At 35.2% G+C, this 17,071-nt stretch overlaps 4 protein-coding genes, 1 long non-coding RNA gene and 1 pseudogene across 8 annotated transcripts in view; 4 read left to right on the top strand and 2 right to left on the bottom strand.

Annotated features, from left to right (window-relative positions):
* The first annotated feature begins 162 nt into the window (after positions 1–162).
* On the top strand, positions 163–1,255 carry LOC111459142 (putative pterin-4-alpha-carbinolamine dehydratase). The gene is made up of 3 exons (XM_023101911.1): positions 163–578; positions 653–848; positions 962–1,255. The coding sequence occupies exons 1-3, from the start codon at positions 234–236 to the stop codon at positions 1,051–1,053; spliced, it is 633 nt and encodes a 210-aa protein (XP_022957679.1). The 5' UTR covers positions 163–233; the 3' UTR covers positions 1,054–1,255.
* A 700-nt stretch (positions 1,256–1,955) lies between these two features.
* Positions 1,956–5,152, top strand: LOC111459573. The gene is made up of 2 exons (XR_002713313.1): positions 1,956–2,082; positions 4,818–5,152. It is a non-coding gene; the product is annotated as an uncharacterized LOC111459573 (long non-coding RNA).
* LOC111459571 lies at positions 3,774–6,352 on the bottom strand. 3 transcript variants are annotated; one of them, XM_023102555.1, is made up of 4 exons: positions 5,848–6,352; positions 5,309–5,442; positions 5,141–5,221; positions 3,774–5,048 (listed from the first exon to the last, which is right to left on the bottom strand). In XM_023102555.1, exons 2-4 carry the CDS (start codon positions 5,402–5,404, stop codon positions 3,789–3,791), a joined length of 1,437 nt encoding a protein of 478 aa, XP_022958323.1. In that variant the 5' UTR covers positions 5,405–5,442; positions 5,848–6,352; the 3' UTR covers positions 3,774–3,788. The 3 variants fall into 3 exon arrangements, with proteins under 3 accessions (XP_022958323.1, XP_022958322.1, XP_022958321.1); XM_023102554.1 differs by lacking the exon at positions 5,848–6,352 and adding an exon at positions 5,776–5,826; XM_023102553.1 differs by lacking the exon at positions 5,848–6,352 and having other exon boundaries at positions 5,309–5,754.
* Positions 6,353–6,454: 102 nt separating this feature from the next.
* Positions 6,455–9,993, bottom strand: LOC111459572 (annotated as a pseudogene).
* A 4,157-nt stretch (positions 9,994–14,150) lies between these two features.
* On the top strand, positions 14,151–15,037 carry LOC111459116 (ethylene-responsive transcription factor ERF105-like). The gene has a single exon (XM_023101872.1). The coding sequence runs from the start codon at positions 14,195–14,197 to the stop codon at positions 14,918–14,920; it is 726 nt and encodes a 241-aa protein (XP_022957640.1). The 5' UTR covers positions 14,151–14,194; the 3' UTR covers positions 14,921–15,037.
* A 1,447-nt stretch (positions 15,038–16,484) lies between these two features.
* The window catches only part of LOC111459141 (ethylene-responsive transcription factor ERF106-like), a 1,029-nt gene continuing 442 nt past the window's right edge, over positions 16,485–17,071 (top strand). For both annotated transcript variants that reach the window (XM_023101910.1, XM_023101909.1), the window contains exon 1: positions 16,485–17,049. In XM_023101910.1, the coding sequence (XP_022957678.1) occupies positions 16,497–17,042 (546 nt within the window). In that variant the 5' untranslated portion in view covers positions 16,485–16,496 and the 3' untranslated portion in view covers positions 17,043–17,049. The remainder of the gene's footprint in view (positions 17,050–17,071) is intronic.

The following is a 17,071-nucleotide window of genomic DNA, read 5'->3' as shown; positions in this document are numbered from 1 at the left end:
AAAAAAAAAAAAAAAAAAAAAAAAAGTTAAAATTAAATTATTTGGAACTAGAAATAAAGTCGGGAGAACCTCATTTTGTTTTAAATTAATTATTTATATATTTTATTATTCTCCATACAAGTTTGTGGTTCCCATAAAATCCTATCCACTAGAGCCATAGAGCAAATAAAAGAAACCCAAAGGCCCAGACCCATTGGTGGTCGCTTCTGGAACTGTGTCCTTATCCAACAACCATGGCCACAGCCCCAAACGCCAACTTCCCTCTCCTCCGTCTCCCCCGTCCCCACTCCCGTTTCTCTCTCCCACAGACACCGCCCTCCACCTTCCTCCGCCGCAAACTCCGTCCGGCTACCATCAGAGCCGCCGTCGTAGGCGACGGCGACTTCGGCGCCAGAGACCCTTTCCCGGCGGAAATCGAGAGCAACTTTGGCGATAAGGTGATTGGATTTTCCAATACAGAGCACAAGATTCTAATCCCCAATGTCCGAGCCCTAGCTCTTTCTCAGCAACAATGCGTTCCAATTTCTTCTCTGCAGGCTCCAATGCCCGAAGATGAGGCCCAAAAACTCTTGAAGAAGGTAATCATATCTGATTTTGATTGTCCGATTGTCCGATTGTTCGATTGTTCGATTGTTGATGAAATTTCATATAGGTCGTGGGGTGGAGATTGGTGGATAATGGAAGAGGCCAATTCAAACTCCGATGCTTGTGGAAATTGAGGGATTTCAAATGCTGTGTGGAGTTGATTAATAGAATCTCCAACGCTGTTGATGACGCTAACCATTTTCCAGATATTCACTTGGATCAGCCGAATCAAGTTACGGCAGAGCTCTGGACTTCAGCCATTGGTACTCATTCTTCTCCCTCTTTCAACCACCATCTCATATTAACTTGATTCACTGAGTTTTCATACAGAAATCTGAGTTTTAAGGTCAGTAATTTTGGGATTTTGAATTTGCAGGAGGTTTGAGTATGAATGATTTTATTATAGCTGCTAAAATTGATGAGATAAAAACGATAGATCTTGCTGCCAGGAAAAGAGCTTGGGCATAGCTGAATCTCATCTTCATTTTCTTGACAGAAAAAATTCCCCAGGAAAGTTTTCTTCTGAATTTTTGTTTTTGTTAGGGCCTCTTGTATATGAACTGTTTGATGATTTGATTTCTTGGGGCTGCTTGATATAAGCAATTAGGATTGGAGTTTGATAATTTTAATTTATTTCTAAGAATATAATTACTTTTTAAATGGGGTTTAAGAATTGAAATACTAATACACTAATCTTTTTTATTTATTTATTTTTTATTTTTTATGGAAAAACACAATGAATGCAAAATATATCTAAAGAACTTCATTTTGAAGCCTTCGCATTAGAAGTTGTCATGTCACGAGTGTATCAATGCATCATGTCACGAGTGTATCAATGCATGGTTGAAAATGTACGACCATGACGGTTGGTATATGCACCTGCTATTTGATATGGAGTGTAAATAACATGATACGTACACGATAGAATTTATGCCCTGATGAAAATTTTGATGGATGAATGTTTGAGATGTTATGATGAGATGAGTGAGGCATGAGTTGATTTCCCCTTAAAATTTGTCGTGAGCTTGTCAACACACAATTGATAATGTACGATCGTGACAGTTAGAAATTCACACCTCGATGAGAACCCGAATAGATAAATGTTTGAGATGTCCTGATGAGATGATCGACATTAGTTAGAAATTAAATTTATACCCATCCTTCAACTCTACTTTCATTTATTAATTTTTTAAACCGGGAGAGCAAATATATTTTATTTAAGATATTTAATTTTTAAAAAGAAAAAGAAAATAAAAAAACAAATGAATAAATTGATTTTGGGCCGAACCTAGAATCCGAATTGGGCTTTTATCCTGAATAGAGCCCAACACCTGAATCCGGAAAGTCCGGGAACAGAAGCCCTAATTCTACCCCTATTTAAACTCACAAAGCTGCTTAAAGTTGTCATCATCGTTTCCCTCTTCCCTTGATACTCGTCTTCTTTAACTCGGCGGTGATAGCAGCTATACCCTAGCCAATCGTGCTTCGTCTTCGGAGGTTCTTCAGTTTTATCGCTTCTTAATTACTTCAACAAAATCTGGATTATCCGCCGCTGTTTTTGAGAGATCGAGTTCTTTTCGTTTAGGGTAGAAGATAGCTTTTGATTCATATGTTCTCCCGTATGTTTTGATGCTTGATAGATCGTTTTCGGTTTGTGAGTTTTTTTGAGATCCAGAGATGGATGTATTTCACGTTTTTCTCAATTTTGATTCGTTTGGTTTGTCTACACATGGTGGCTTTGATGATTTCATGAAAGATCAAGCTCAACAGACCGGAATGCAGGTTTCTATTTGGAATCTTGCGTGTCGATTAATCTCGAAACTGAGCCATATGGTTGACTTATTTTAAAGATTTCTTGTTTTTGTTCTGTGTTCTTTCTCATGCTTTTGGGGAAAGTGAAGGCTTACAATGAGGATAAAAAAGCTCCCTCTTCTGAAATTCATTGAAGAGAGTCTGCTGGCAGAATCGAACCTAATAATCACCATTGCCTTCTGAGTATTGCTATTCTCTTTCCCAGTTTTTCTTCAAAAAATTTAAATTTCCCAATCGCAGTTTTGATAACTTTTGATGTCTGATTTACCTATCTTATTGTCTCCTGAAGTGTTAATGTCCATCAAGTGATGAAATGAGGAATAATCTTAGGACACCTTCCTACACAGTAAAGCCATGCTGTGGATGAGAACAAAATTTCCTTTCTGATGATGACGATGATAATTGTAACATATTTCTCTCTTTCTAATGAAATAAGCAAAGCATGAACTGAAATTAACTTGTTAGAGTCACCCCACACGATTTGTAGTTTCTAATAACAAGGTTTATTTCTATGTTACTAATGACTTTTTGATATGAAGCTAAGCTCTGCATTTATATCGTTATTTAATCGAAGGTTTATTTTATTCATCGAACATTTAGGCCAACCTCAAATTACATTATCCAACTGCCACTGACTTTAATCGTTACCACCACCCCCTTCTCTTCTCAACCATCAAAACACACTTTGTTCAAACATTACCTACCAAATCATTACTTTCAACCTTCAACTTGTATCCCCTTACCGCCAAACTTATACGATTTTTTTCCGGGCAAATCATTGTTAGCATCTTGCCTTCTCCCAGCCACGTACCTGAAAAACCACCACGAAACAACCGCCGCAGCGATGCCGAATCCACCAGATATCAAGAACCCCATGATCAAAAGTGAGACAGTGATCGCCGCCGGGACGAGAACTGGACTGAATATGACAAACAGCGGTGTGGCGATGGCTAGAGCAATGACTGTACCAGTCATTGTGAGGCCGGAGAGGGCGAGGAGGGAGCCGCCAGTTGTGGCTGCGGTAATGGCCTTGACGACTTTGTGGGAGCGGGGTAATTCATTCGAGGTCTGTCGGGCTTTGTAGAGCTGAGAATTACGAGATTCCGCCATTGAAAAATTATATGGGTCTTTGTTGAAGGTGAAGAAGAGTGATTATATAGAGAGTGGAGTGGTACGTGGTGGAAAGCTTCTCTTGCATGAATTTTAAGTGGCTTTCTCCATTGACAACTCAATGTTTTAGGTGGCCAACTAACTCTGCCTCTGTTCTTTTCTTGTCGATTTGATTCTTTTTTCACCGAAATATTATTTAACTTTCATATAAATAAGAAGCGCAACCCAGGAGGGTAAAATTCCAATTTTTAGTTGCAAAAACTTGGAATGTCCCACTAAAATTAAATTATCTTAACATGTGGTTTTTTGTTTACATACCCTATTTTCACACGTCCTTTATTGGGCAACTTCACTCCACGGCGGCGTCGAATCATTTTCCACCAATGCAGCTTCTTCCCACCATTCGTCTTCCCACAGTTAAGCCCTCTTTGCTCTTTCTTCTTCATGGCTTTCGATTTCCATACATGGCTTCGAAGCCCTTCAGCAAGTGCTTGAAACTTCCCAACTTGGTTATTCCGAGACACACTTCTGATTGTTGTTTTCCTTAGCATCCCATTTTTTTCTTCTTTACTTGTTAGTTCTTTCTTACCTGTACGGTGGAACATCCTTCTTACTTGCTTCCACATGGAGTTGTGACCGTTATGGTAATGGTGATGGTGGTGGTGGAAGATAAGGCCCAATTTGTTTCTTAAACTCTTGAACCGTCCTACTGCTTTCTTGGACTCTTTCTTCCCATGGCTGAACTTGAATGCTTCTCTTGAAATGTTGCTACTGCTGTTTCCGCACTGGCTACTTGCCTCTGAACCAGTTGCCGGTGGACTGGATTGGTCACCGGGAGAAGAAGAATCAGCAGTGGTTTCACTTTCACTGGTTTGTCGAGTTGCCGGACTTGAAGAAGGTGCTGATTCTGATTCTGAGTTTGTGTATTCTGATTCTTGCTGGGCAGCCAGATGGGTCTTGTTATGCCACAAAGTTGGTCTCATTACAATACGACCACGTGAATTCTTGCTCCTCTTTTCTTGTATCCAAGTTCGATTCAGTTTCATAGCGCGCCTGGCAGTTGCCTTGGATCCTTCTGGACATCCTGATTTATCCATCAGAGTCGGTGGAAGCGCAAGTTCGTGCTGTTTCATGGCCTCGTTCTTGTCTTGAGTCAGAGGTATTCTGAATCCATGCACGAACTTGGAACAATGGTTTGCCACCATCGGCTTAACTTTTTGGTGGTTTAATGACTCATTCCCCTGATGAACAGACTGCCCATAGTAAGCTAATTTAGTTTCACTGATATGGCTTCTTGTATAACGTTGCAGGGATAAAATGTGGAGTTCAATTCTTCTGAGTGCTGAACTGATCCCACTTGACAAGTCATTAGCGGCAACATTTGACGCTGAAGCTCTGTCCCTTCCTGGTTTGTGTTCAATCTTCTCTGGATTTGCCATCGTTCTTGCAGTTTGATTATGTTCCATCCATTCAGCAACTTTCTCGTCCAGTGGCTTTGTCTGTTTATCATCTTTGCGTAAAAAGTTGTAAAATGGCAGAGTCTGTACAAACTCAAATAGGGATGTATGTCACTAGACATCTATGAATTGTTGTTTTGTTTTACAGAAGTTTTTATGCAGAATGGAATACAAACCTTCGAGTGAAACTCGAGAAGTCCAGTAGTGGCATCATCGAGCAAATGCTTGAATAAAATCTTTGCCCTTGCACCCACCACCTGCTTTGACAATAAAACCAAGCTACAATAGTTAAATATTCAAGTAGAAAGCACACACCCAGACAGTCTTATCTCACACAGGCTTACAAGTTCTGAATTTGCATCCCGCAAACAGCATTTTAAGAGAAAGACGTACAGTTGCCTCAGTGCTAGGAGATCAAGATATAGTTCATCAGCTTCCATCTTGTCTGATAAATTATAGGCCAAAGCTTCAGAATAATCTGAAAAACAAGGTATCAAACTGCTAGTTTTCTTCATCAAAACCTATTAAAAATTAGTAGCAAAATTGTCTGATAACACAGCATTTTTACTTCAAAGCGTCATCTGAAAATGGCCCATAAACTAACCAATTACAACACCCAAAACATCATAACCTAGCGATGAACGGACAGCTTTTAAACATAACACCCAGAAGTCAAAGTTCACAACCGATCAAATGCACATCTAAGTTACATCACTTCACCCAAGACAATGTAACAGAATGTATAATATGCAATTGACCCTTTAAAGTAGTAAAAAACATTCGAAACAAAGACGTAGTAGATTAACGATTCTTTCTATACCGATTCCGAAATGAGGGGAAGTAAAAGAAGAGTAAGGAAGCAATAAGGAGAATAAATGCTCACAAATTTTATGGTTTCTGCCGCTTGCAGAACTTCCCGAGTCGTCCTTTTGGTTTTCCTTCAAATTTTCAGTTCTCTTTCGGTGTTGAACAGACGTTATGCGTAACAGCGCATGTGTAGACGCCCCTTCTACTGCTCTGCTTATTCTTCTATTTATTTAAGTTGAGATGGCTCATAATTGTTTTTGGACTAATTGTGTGTTAAATAATTTTAAGCTACAAACTTGCACTTAATAATTAGACAATTATAATAAAATTTATGTTATAAAATTAATCAGAATCACAACATTTATCCAACCAAATCTAGATAATTTATACACCTAACTAAGAGGCCAACTACTCAAAAACATTTTCTTGTACATGTAAGCAATGGAAGTAGTTGATATCATGCCAGGATTTGATGTTTGTTTCCTGCAAATTTGAGGGCGAAATGTGAGCTTCAAACCTAGTTCTTCGTGATCGAAACTGGTTTCAGAGCCTCCTTGCAAGTCCAAGTTTCTTTGCTCCTTTTACCGTAATACCCATTATTTCATATGAAAAAACAATAACAAAGCAGTTCTGTTGTCATTCTGGGAAGCCAATTATTGTAATGAAGTGCATATAAACTGATCTCAATGGGGAAGAAGTAGGCTGCCTGATCTTTCCTTCGCAGATTTCCAGTCATTTTCTGAAAAGGGTCTGTTCTTTTTTGTGATTTTTCCATCTCCAAAACTCAGAGACCTTAGAATGGGTAATGAAGTTTGCCTAGAAGGGTTAATGACAAGATTACAAATAGTATGAGTTTGAGCACAAGATCTACTAAACCAAAGCTTTTAGAATCCCATCTTTAACAATATAACAAGTTGAATATGAATAGGTTTTATCCCAAAGAATTAAATGCGACTCAAAATAACAAAAGGAAAAAAACCAACCTGCAGTACTTTGTTTGCTATAACAAGACACCGCAAGGAGTGAAGATGTAAGAAATAAAACACAGAAGTTATCTCATTAATGACTAAAAAGAAGAATCACCTGCTAAAGCACGGCAATTGATTTCCAATGATTAGTGTTTTGTTTTCCTCTTAGGTTTCGAGATCATCTTGGCGTATCCCTGGAGCCGAGCATCTGACAATTTATATTCAGCTTGTCGCTGTTTTCTCCTGGCTTTCCTAGATAAATTCCCCTTATCGCCATTCGAATCCTCAATTTATACTTTGTCATTCTCATTGTTATCCACAATGTGCATGTCGGAGCTGTTCTTCATCCTCTTCTTCACGATGCCTTTCTGTTTACCAAATTGTTTGCCTCTTAGTAGTTCCTTGGTCTTCATTTTCAGGCGCTGTCTAGTACTATTTGGCATCTTCCATTCTTCCTTGTGCAAGGGGCCAGCTTTTTCATAGAAACAAACTGATTCAACTCTTTGTCATCCAATGCCATGATTTCAGCAGTACTCAATCCGTAACGATTAGGTCGTATTTTGGCGTACTTAAACCTCGCCTTCAAGTCTCCAATTGTATCCTCGTAATCTAATTTATAATATTCCTCCATCATGACTTCTTTAGCTTTTGTGTACAACGATAGTTTCCGCTTCCTCTTCCTTTTGCCTTGTTCATCCTCACTGCCATGTTCTTCAACCTCTTCTTCATTATCCACATTACTCAGATCACTATCAATTTTATGTTCTAAACTCCTTTCCCTAGCTGCTAAGAAGCCATCGCCCGACTCAGATGACGCCCACCCTCTTGGCAATCCAAGCAACTCGTCCTCTTTTTCAAAATCAGGTTTCTCGATCATCATCACCTTCATTATCCATATCACTTCCGAACTCAGGAGCATCGTCCGCTTTCTCGTAATATTCTTCACCAAAAGCCACCTTCATCATCTTGTCATACTCTTCTGGATCAAAATCCTCATCTAAATCTTTGACATCCAATAAGCAAGTTTCGTCTTCCCCTATTCCTCACCATCATCATCGCTCCTTCACTTTTAACAACTCTTCCTCACCATCTTCATCATCTTGCACTTCTGCTGCCTCAAAGAATGCTTGCGTATCTCTTCCCGCTCCTTGTCATAAATCTTCATGTTTTTAGTCCTCTCATCATCAAATTCGGTGCCCTCTTCAATCAAATGTTTCGCTATCACATCTTTCAAGTACATACTGCTTTTCTTCTTCTCTGTTAAACTACTGTTGATGTCATCACTGTCTTGTCTTGGCTGTCATCATCTGAATCGAAAAGCTTGGCATCTTTCTGTTTAAGGGTCGGATCCCAATTCTTGACCTTGATTAATGCATTGAAGAACTCCAGGTCCTTCCTAAATTTTTTGCTGTCTTCTTCTTCCTCCGAGGAAGATGTTTCAGATTCTGAGTCTTCAATCAGATTTCCCTCCCTTTTTGCTATTACCCAGAAAAGGGAAGGCATTGTAGCTGATATGTGGAAAACTCATATAACATCTGCGAATATCCAGCCTAGAAGACACTTGACGGATAGAGAAATTGAGGATTGGGCTTGCCTTAATGAGGATCCTGAGGTGGTTATTCCAAATTATTCTTTGGATATGTGGCGCTGGAATTTGGAGAGGCAAAGAGCTTTTTCATCAAAATCTCATAATAATGCTCTTCTTCAAGAGGAGGTTCTGCTTACAAGGACCTATACCCTTCGGCTGGGAAAGGACATCATCCCAAAAAGGTTTAGTTTTTCAGTTCAGAACTGAGCCATAAGTGCCTCAATACATTTGACAAGCTTTCTAAGGCATTCTCCTTGGATCTGTGCAAAAGTGGTGGGGGAACTCAAAATCGTTTTTTTATGTGGTGCAAACAGGTCAGATTCTTATGGGACTGTATTCTCCAAGCTTTTGGTTAGCAGGTTATCTTCCCCCTTGGTGTCACGGACCTTCATCCCGTCTTGTTTGTTGGCCATCCGTTCAAGGAAGAGAAGGATCTTTCACTGAATTTTATCCAGACCTTCTTATGATCATTTAGGATGGAGCGAAACTCTCGTATCTTCTTGGATAAGGAACAAGACTCACTCTCTTATTACTTCCATCGCTTTTCTATCTCTTCAATGATGCAAATTGAGAGCCTCTTTTTGTAATGATAGCTTTACTAATCTTATGGCCAATTGGAACAGTTTTTCAAAGAGAGTAAGATTCGGATTACCCTGTTGATTGAATATCTCAAGATAAGAACACTTGTTTGAGATTCGAATCACTCCACAAGCAAGATCGATCAATGCTAGCTTGAATGATTCTTGTTGATCAAATATCTCAAGGCAAGAACACTGGTTTGAGATTCGAATCACTCCACGAGCAAGATTGATCATCTCAAGCTTGAATGATTCTACATGCAACTTAAACTACTTAGAATTGCAAAGAAACTTAATCATTGACAAAAGAAAAGCACAAATGCTTCTTTTACTATATCTTCCAAGTCTCCTTACAAATACAACATACATGTTTAATATAGCCTCAAAATGAAATTACTAAAGGCATCCCGAGAGTTGTAACATTCCATAATTAAGTATGATGTAAATGTAACCTAAACTAAATAAAATACATTAATGAAATATCATAACACTGAATTATAATCCACCCAAAATTCATTCAATGTAGCATGAATTGAAATATTTTTTTTATAATTTCAAGAGCATCTTCTTCGTACTTTCATTGGAGTATATTGTATAATTGATGTCTCTTGGTTCATATCACTTCTAGATATGATTTCCTTTTGTAATTTCATTTTCCAACGAACTATTTCTCTTCCTATGTTTATATAAGGTTGAAGTTTTTCTTTCAATGAATCAAGCTAGAAACTAAAAGAGAATTCGATGACTAATCCATGTCCGAATCAGAACAGTCAATCACAAACCACATCCTAATTTACAGCAAGGCTGTTTCTACTTTCGTTGCTATTCGCATATTGTTATTAAAGAAAAAATAAAATAAACAAACAACTCCTCCATTCTTTCATTAGAGAGGTTATAAATTGTGTAGTAAGAAGAAAGACATAGATGATGAATGGGAGAATACCAGTAACAACAATGGAATAGTGCTGCAGCGGCACGAAAGGAAGAAAGACGACGGCGACGGCAACAGTGAACGGGAGAGAGACGGCGGCGACAGTCAGCTGATGAAACGGAGGAGGAGACGCCGTGAAGAAGAAATATTAAATGGCGTGGAGCATAGAAGGTAGAAAGAAGGCTTTCCTCTTTCTTTTAATTCCTTTTTATTTTATTTTACAAAGTGGGCTTATTGGGCTGGGCTTTAACACACAACACGTGGGCTTATTTTTAGCCTTTTTTTTATTTATACTAATTTCAATTTTAATTTAATCATATAAACTTAATTATCTTTGAAATTTTCCTTTTTATTTATTTATTTATAAATATTTCACTTTCTTAAATTAAATAAATATGAAATTATTTTTTGAGTTTGTACTTCGCTCAATTTATCTAATAACCACTCACTTATTAGGTTATTCTCAATTTGATTTTTTGATTTTTTAAATTTTAATAATTTGCTCTTACTCCTTATATATTTTTTACTCTTACATATTTTATATATATATATATATATATAATATTTTACTATTTTTAATTTTTTTTCCTTAAAAATTACATCATTTTTCTCCTTATAAAAACAATGAGTTAGATTTTTCTCGATGGGTCGAGTTGAATTTTTGGAACATTGAAAATTTGATTTAGTTTGCAGGTTGACATTCTTTTTATAATAAAAAAAAAATAGAATTACAACTCAACCCTACTTTTAAAATGATTAAAAATATTTAATGTTAGTGCGATTTGTAAATATTTTATATTTGAATTTTATGAAATTTTAGTTATTAATTTAATAAATAGTGGATAAATAGTATTTTTTTAAAATAAATTAAAAAAACAAGACATCTCAACCCAATCCAACTCAAAATGAGAGCTCGGTTGGGTTGTAAACTCTATTAGAATTGCTTGAGTCAAATTTCGAGTTAGTCCAAAAAAATTCAACCCATCAAACCCTTATTCTACTGAATAATAATTTAATTGTTTTCTTATCACATCAAACAAGTCTGACGTTGATATGACACCTTTTAAGTGAACGAAAAAAAATGAAAATTTATGTAAAAAATAATAATATTAGGACAATAATAATTTATTGCATGAATTAGAATAATAAGGTATGAATAAAAATTAAGGATATTGGAATAACTTTCCATTATTGTGACCACATAAACAACCATATATTATAATATAAAGCTTTTGGAAGCGCTTCAAATTTCAAATTGTTTCTAGAATGAATTGAATTTTAAATGTAAGGTGGAATAATATTTATCTAATGGGACAAAATTCGTTACACATTTGAGAATTAGACTTACTTTATCATTTAAATACTCCAACCTTCTGGAGGCAGCCAAGTTTTGAGCCGACCATAGGCTAATTTTGTCATTAATTGATATTTTTATTCCATTTAATTATTTTTAAAATATTTGAATGCTATAATTTCATTAGCGGTATTAAAAAATTGATAATTTGAAGCACTCCATCAATTCAATCCAATTCCTTACGATTTTAGTTAGATTATAAAGTTATTTAGATTAGACTGATTCAATTAAATAAAAAATTTATAAATTTTGTTAGGTCACAGATTATCTCCTAATTAAATTAAATTTTTATTTATTTATTTTTTATTTAATTTCATCAGTAATTTTTTAAAATTTATATTAAACTCTTAATTGCGGTGAGTTTGGTTAGTTTCTTTATTTTAATTAGACCTCTCAATAGAATTCGAACCCATATGAAGTTCTGACCATTTGTCAGAGAAAAAAGAACGAATGGATCTTGTAGGATTTCTGAGAAATTCTTCGATTTCTTCCAGTAGCGCGGATGATTATTTGGGTTAGAAAACTCTACAACCCGAACAATTGGATTATGACCCTAACCAATCTCATTCCCGAACCTCCTAAATTAGCTAATATTTAATTTAATATTGGTGTTTAAATAATGAAGGAAGGGGTTGATGCCATCATTTTCAAATGTTGTCCCCTTTTAGCTCAATAATTATTTATTTTTGTTATCCTAAGTTTTTTTTTAATTATTATTATTATTTTATAAGGTGGGTAAAGCTTATGAAATGGGCATAGGTTAGGTTGCATTATTGATGGCTTTTTGTAAAGGGAACCCAAGTTGTTTAACTTTACAATCTGTATAGCAAATTGGATTAAGTCATGGCCTTGGTTGGTTGCACCCAAATTAAATAACAAAATGTTTATAATATTCTTCGTTATTTTAATATTTCAGTCGTAATAAAGCCTTAAATTCTAATTTATTAATTTACATTTTTTAAAAAGATAATATCAATTTGAACATAATTCACTCAACATCATTTCAAAGTTATAGTTTGATCTCCAACTCTATTATTGTTAAAGGGTAGGTATGATTTTAAAATTTAAAATAATAATTTTTAAGTTTTAATTTTTTTTTTATATTTTAAAAAATGAATGATATTTTGATTCGTACGTAGAATTTTGTTCACCTAATATTTACTTTCAACCAACTTGGCTTCGGTCACGTCCATATTTAATGTTCGTCTTTTAAGTTCTTAAGGGTAAAATATCACAACAAATGTTTAAAAGATTTATAGGTTAAATTGGTTATTTTTTAAAGTTCAAGCGCTAAAATAGATATTTTAAAAACTAATCTATAATAATTAAAAATGAATCACGACCCTTAATGACCCTTAATTTTGGAGCCTCACACTCATTTCAAAATGTATATTTGGTCCTTTATTTGGAATAATCGTTGGTAATATCATTTCAAAGATTACGTGCGCCGATTATATCTAGATGATGATATTAGTTAAGAATTTAACGTATTTATAAATTTAACGGTCAAATATTAAAAAGATAATTGTTCAACCATAATTAAACGTACTCTTAATTGATGTTGGTGATGAAACTTGGACCAATAAAATGATTTCAAAATCATATATGTTTAATAACTTTTTTTTTCTTCTATTCTTTAAAAATAGAAAATTAAATTAAGTTAAGATAGAATATTAAAATAAATTAGAAAAAAAAGTGATTATGGAGATTTTTTTTAAAAAATCAAATAATTATTAAAGTTAAATAAAGTTTATAAAGTTTTCGTTTTTTAAACGTCTTAAATGTCATGACCTAAGTATTAAAGTAGATCAATATTCAAACAATTAATAATAATAACAATTAATTTATAAGTTTTTAAAAACTATAAACTAATCAAATAGATCTAATCTAATCCTGTTCGACAAAAAAGTGTTGGAGCGCTACCGAATCCAATTATATCGAATTGGTTCTTTTTTCTTTTGATACTTAAATTTCAAAATATAACTTTTTACTTTTTAATTTTGATCCATTTTTAATTATTTGTATTAGTTTTCTATTAATTATATAATTAAATTAGTTATTATTATTATTATTTATAATTATTAAAATTAATTAAAAAAATCATATTATAATTAATTAATTAAAAGTTAGCGTTCATTATTCAAAGGTAAAAGTAAAGATGTCAATTTTATCCATAGGGCCGCTCTAAGCAAGGAGGAGATTCTCCACGAGAAATGGGAGAGAGATGTCCAATTTACCGCAAGGATCCACTCCAAATGAAGAGGAAATTTCCTATTTAAACGGTAAATGGGAAATGGAGTGAAAATATTTTTTACCGATTAGATAAATTGGACCAAAGACGGGAATCTAGTCCTTGACCCTGTCCAATTCCTCACGGTACCCCTCCTTTAATATATACATGTTTTTTATTAAAAAATAAATTAGTTAATTTTAAGTTTTGTATTATAATATTTAAGTTTAAAAAAATGTGGTAAATTGTAATATTAAAATTAATATTAGAAATTTTAAATTTATTTAATAAAGATTTTTATTTTTTAAGAGAATAATAAATGAAAAAGAGATTGAAAATTCCATCTTTTTATTTCCACGAGAATAAATGAAGAATTTTCTGGGCATTGAATTTTTAAAATTTAAAAATTTAAAAATTTAGATTGCAAGTTAAAATAAAATTAAAAATAGAATATTTTAAAATCAAATAAAAACAAACTTAAAAAAAAATATAAAATATGAATATAAAAGACTAAATAAATATACTGAAAACTTTGGACTAAAAAGACGATTTTCTCGCTCAATTCAAACCGTAAGAAGCTCCCCCGAAATCACACATCAGGCATGGACCCCACATGAAAATACCATTTTACCCCTCGGTTCATCCTTTCCTCTCCCCTTCTCAGAGTCTTCTCAGAAGCCCCCTTTCTGAATCCCTTTATAAACTCTCCTTCCTCACTCCTAATTTTCCACTAAAAAAATTCTTCTTCTTCTTCTTCAAATTTCAACTCCGTCAATGGCTTACGGCGACGACGCTTCGACCTTAGATTTCATCAGACAACACCTTCTCAGCGACTTCAACTCCATTGAAGCCTTCGCTTCAAATCTCGATTTCATCAACAATAATGGACTCACACCTCAAATCCCCGCTGCCCCTTCAAAGATCGGTCACCGCCGTCCCTCTCTCAACGTCATGATTCCACCCAAGACCCACTCTGTCCAATCCCCTGCGGCAGCGACGGCGACGGTTACGACATCTTCTGAGGTAAAATCCGATGTGGGCCTGAGTCAGCATTACAGGGGGGTTCGCCGGCGGCCATGGGGGAAGTTTGCAGCGGAGATTCGGGACCCCAACAAACGTGGAGCTCGTGTTTGGCTTGGAACTTACGATACCGCAATTGAAGCTGCCAAAGCTTATGATAGAGCTGCTTTTAAGATGAGAGGAAGTAAGGCGATTTTGAATTTTCCTCTTGAGGCTGGAAAGGAAGCAGAGGAGCCGCCGTCCACGGCAGCTGTTGGCCGGAAAAGGAGGAGGGAGAGTGAGGTTGGGGAAATGGAGAATAAGGTTGTGAAGAAGGAGGAGTCGTCGGAAACAAATGAAATCGGAGTTCCGGCGGCCATTTGTCCTCTAACGCCGTCTTGTTGGGCGCCGGTTTGGGACAATGATGGGAAGGGGATCTTCAGCGTGCCGCCGTTATCGCCTCATCCGTTAATGGGATATCCTCAATGCACCGTCACATAAAATTTCTCCAAAAAAAAAAATACTCGTTAACTTAGTGATGGTGAATTCGATCCTTATCCAAGTTAACGAGATATATATATATATATATATATATATGTTTGAAGGGGTTTGATTTGTTTATTCATTTATTGAATTGGGAATTTTTTATATTTTGTTTTATGGAACCATCAAACATCGATCAATGATGTATTGTGAAGGTTTAATGCCTATTTATGAAATTATTGCTTTTTTTTTCTTACATTTTTTTCATTTTAATTTTTTAAAAATAAAAATTAAATAATTATCAAACGTGTAATTACTCATATATATAATATTATCTCAATCGCTATTATTATATAGTTTATTAAAAGATGTGTTGATTGGTATCCTGTAGTGAGAATGTTCTACGAACATCAATTGGTAAAGTATGGTTAAGAAAAGACGATCTCGTTTGACCATTGATCAAAATGTTTAATGTAAAAAAGTCCCGAATGGAAAGTCAAGCTGGAATTTTTATTTTCATTACCAAAATTAAGATTATAAAGTTTGATATTAGGTTAATTCGTATTTATTTGGTTCTTGAACTTTAAAATAAACTTAAAATTTTATCAGTTTATTAGAGTAATTTTAAAATCTTTTGGATCTAAATGTAAAAATTTAGAGACGTCATCAATAGGATACGACATGCTCGATTTGGATGTACCCACTTGACTTGTAAAACAAAAACCTCTCAACTTGGATGAAAATGACATTTTTATCCCTCTTAGTTGTCTCGACCTTTTCTTCTTCCTTTGGTCCACTCCATACCCCACTTTTTGCTTATTTCGCGTCTTATTGGACCATCCAAAACAAAAAATTCTGACGATTGAATTGTCTTAGTTTGATTTAAATCAACATTTCGTTTTAATTTGTCTCATTTAATACTTTTCATTAAACGTTGACACAATAGGTATAATGTTAACGAGAATTAATAAAAATAGAATCTATAACAAATTCACAAAAATCTAACACGCTTCAAAACTCGATCAGCTTTGAAGCTCTTTCTACTTTTCAACTAAAATAATTAAAATAATATTAAAAATGTTAAGAAATTTGCATATAATAGTGTATAACACGAGAGACTTATTATAAGATGTGATTAAGCCCGTAAATGGATGGGAAGAAGAAGTGAACACAGCGATAGCGACATCGAGAGGAAGAGATAAACTTGAAGTGCTATGACAAGTAAGGCTCGGTTCCACTCAATGAAAATTTAATTTTAAATTTAATAATTTTTGAAATTTCAACTTTTTGTTTAATAAAATTTTAATTTTTTTTTCAAATAAATAGAAAAAAATCAAGAAAATTTTATAATTTAGAAATTGACAAAACAATCTTTAAAATCCAAAATTTATAAGATATTTTAAAAGGTTTATCTTCATATATAATATTAAAGAAATAAGTAATAGTTATCCAAAATAATTTTGAAGTTCCATATTTACCCTTGCATAATTGAAGAAAAGTAGAATTAGGTGAGTGTGGTGTCTAGACATTATCGTAATTTCACCCACTATAAATGTGTCCAAAACGCATCTCCTTTTTAACGAAATCACAAAAAATGGAACTGCGAGAAGAAGACGATTTCTCACGATTGAATCTCATCCAACGCCATCGTCTCCAAGATTCCGATTCCTTCCGCACTCTCCTGGATTTCGAGTTCCCGTTACCGTCCGCCTTCTTCTCTCTCCCGTCGATCAAATTCGAATTCGAAGATTTCGAGTTCATGAAACCGTCGGAAGAGGAAGAGCCTCCGATTCAGAAGCCGGAACAATCGGAGCGATCGAGCTCTCCAGAAGTGGCGATGGCGGAAGAGGTGTCGAGTTCCGACGGCGGGAGGAAGTACAGAGGTGTACGACGGCGGCCGTGGGGGAAGTTCGCGGCGGAGATTCGAGATCCGAGTAGAAAAGGGAGTAGGGTTTGGTTGGGGACTTTCAATTCGGATGTTGATGCGGCTAGGGCTTATGATTCGGCTGCGTTTAAAATGAGGGGAAGAAAGGCTAAGTTGAATTTTCCGTTGGATGCCGGGAAGTCTGAGCCGCCGCCGCCGCCGCCGCCGCCGCCAGGAAATGGGCGGAACAGGACAAGAGAGACGAAAGTAAATTAACTGAGGTAAAAAAAAAAAAAAAAAAAAAA

This window comes from Cucurbita moschata, unplaced genomic scaffold, assembly GCF_002738365.1.
Source record: "Cucurbita moschata cultivar Rifu unplaced genomic scaffold, Cmos_1.0 Cmo_Scf00022, whole genome shotgun sequence".
In the NCBI taxonomy this organism is placed as follows: domain Eukaryota; kingdom Viridiplantae; phylum Streptophyta; class Magnoliopsida; order Cucurbitales; family Cucurbitaceae; genus Cucurbita; species Cucurbita moschata.
Note: the sequence above shows the minus strand (reverse complement) of the source record. Positions and strands in the feature narration are given on the sequence as shown.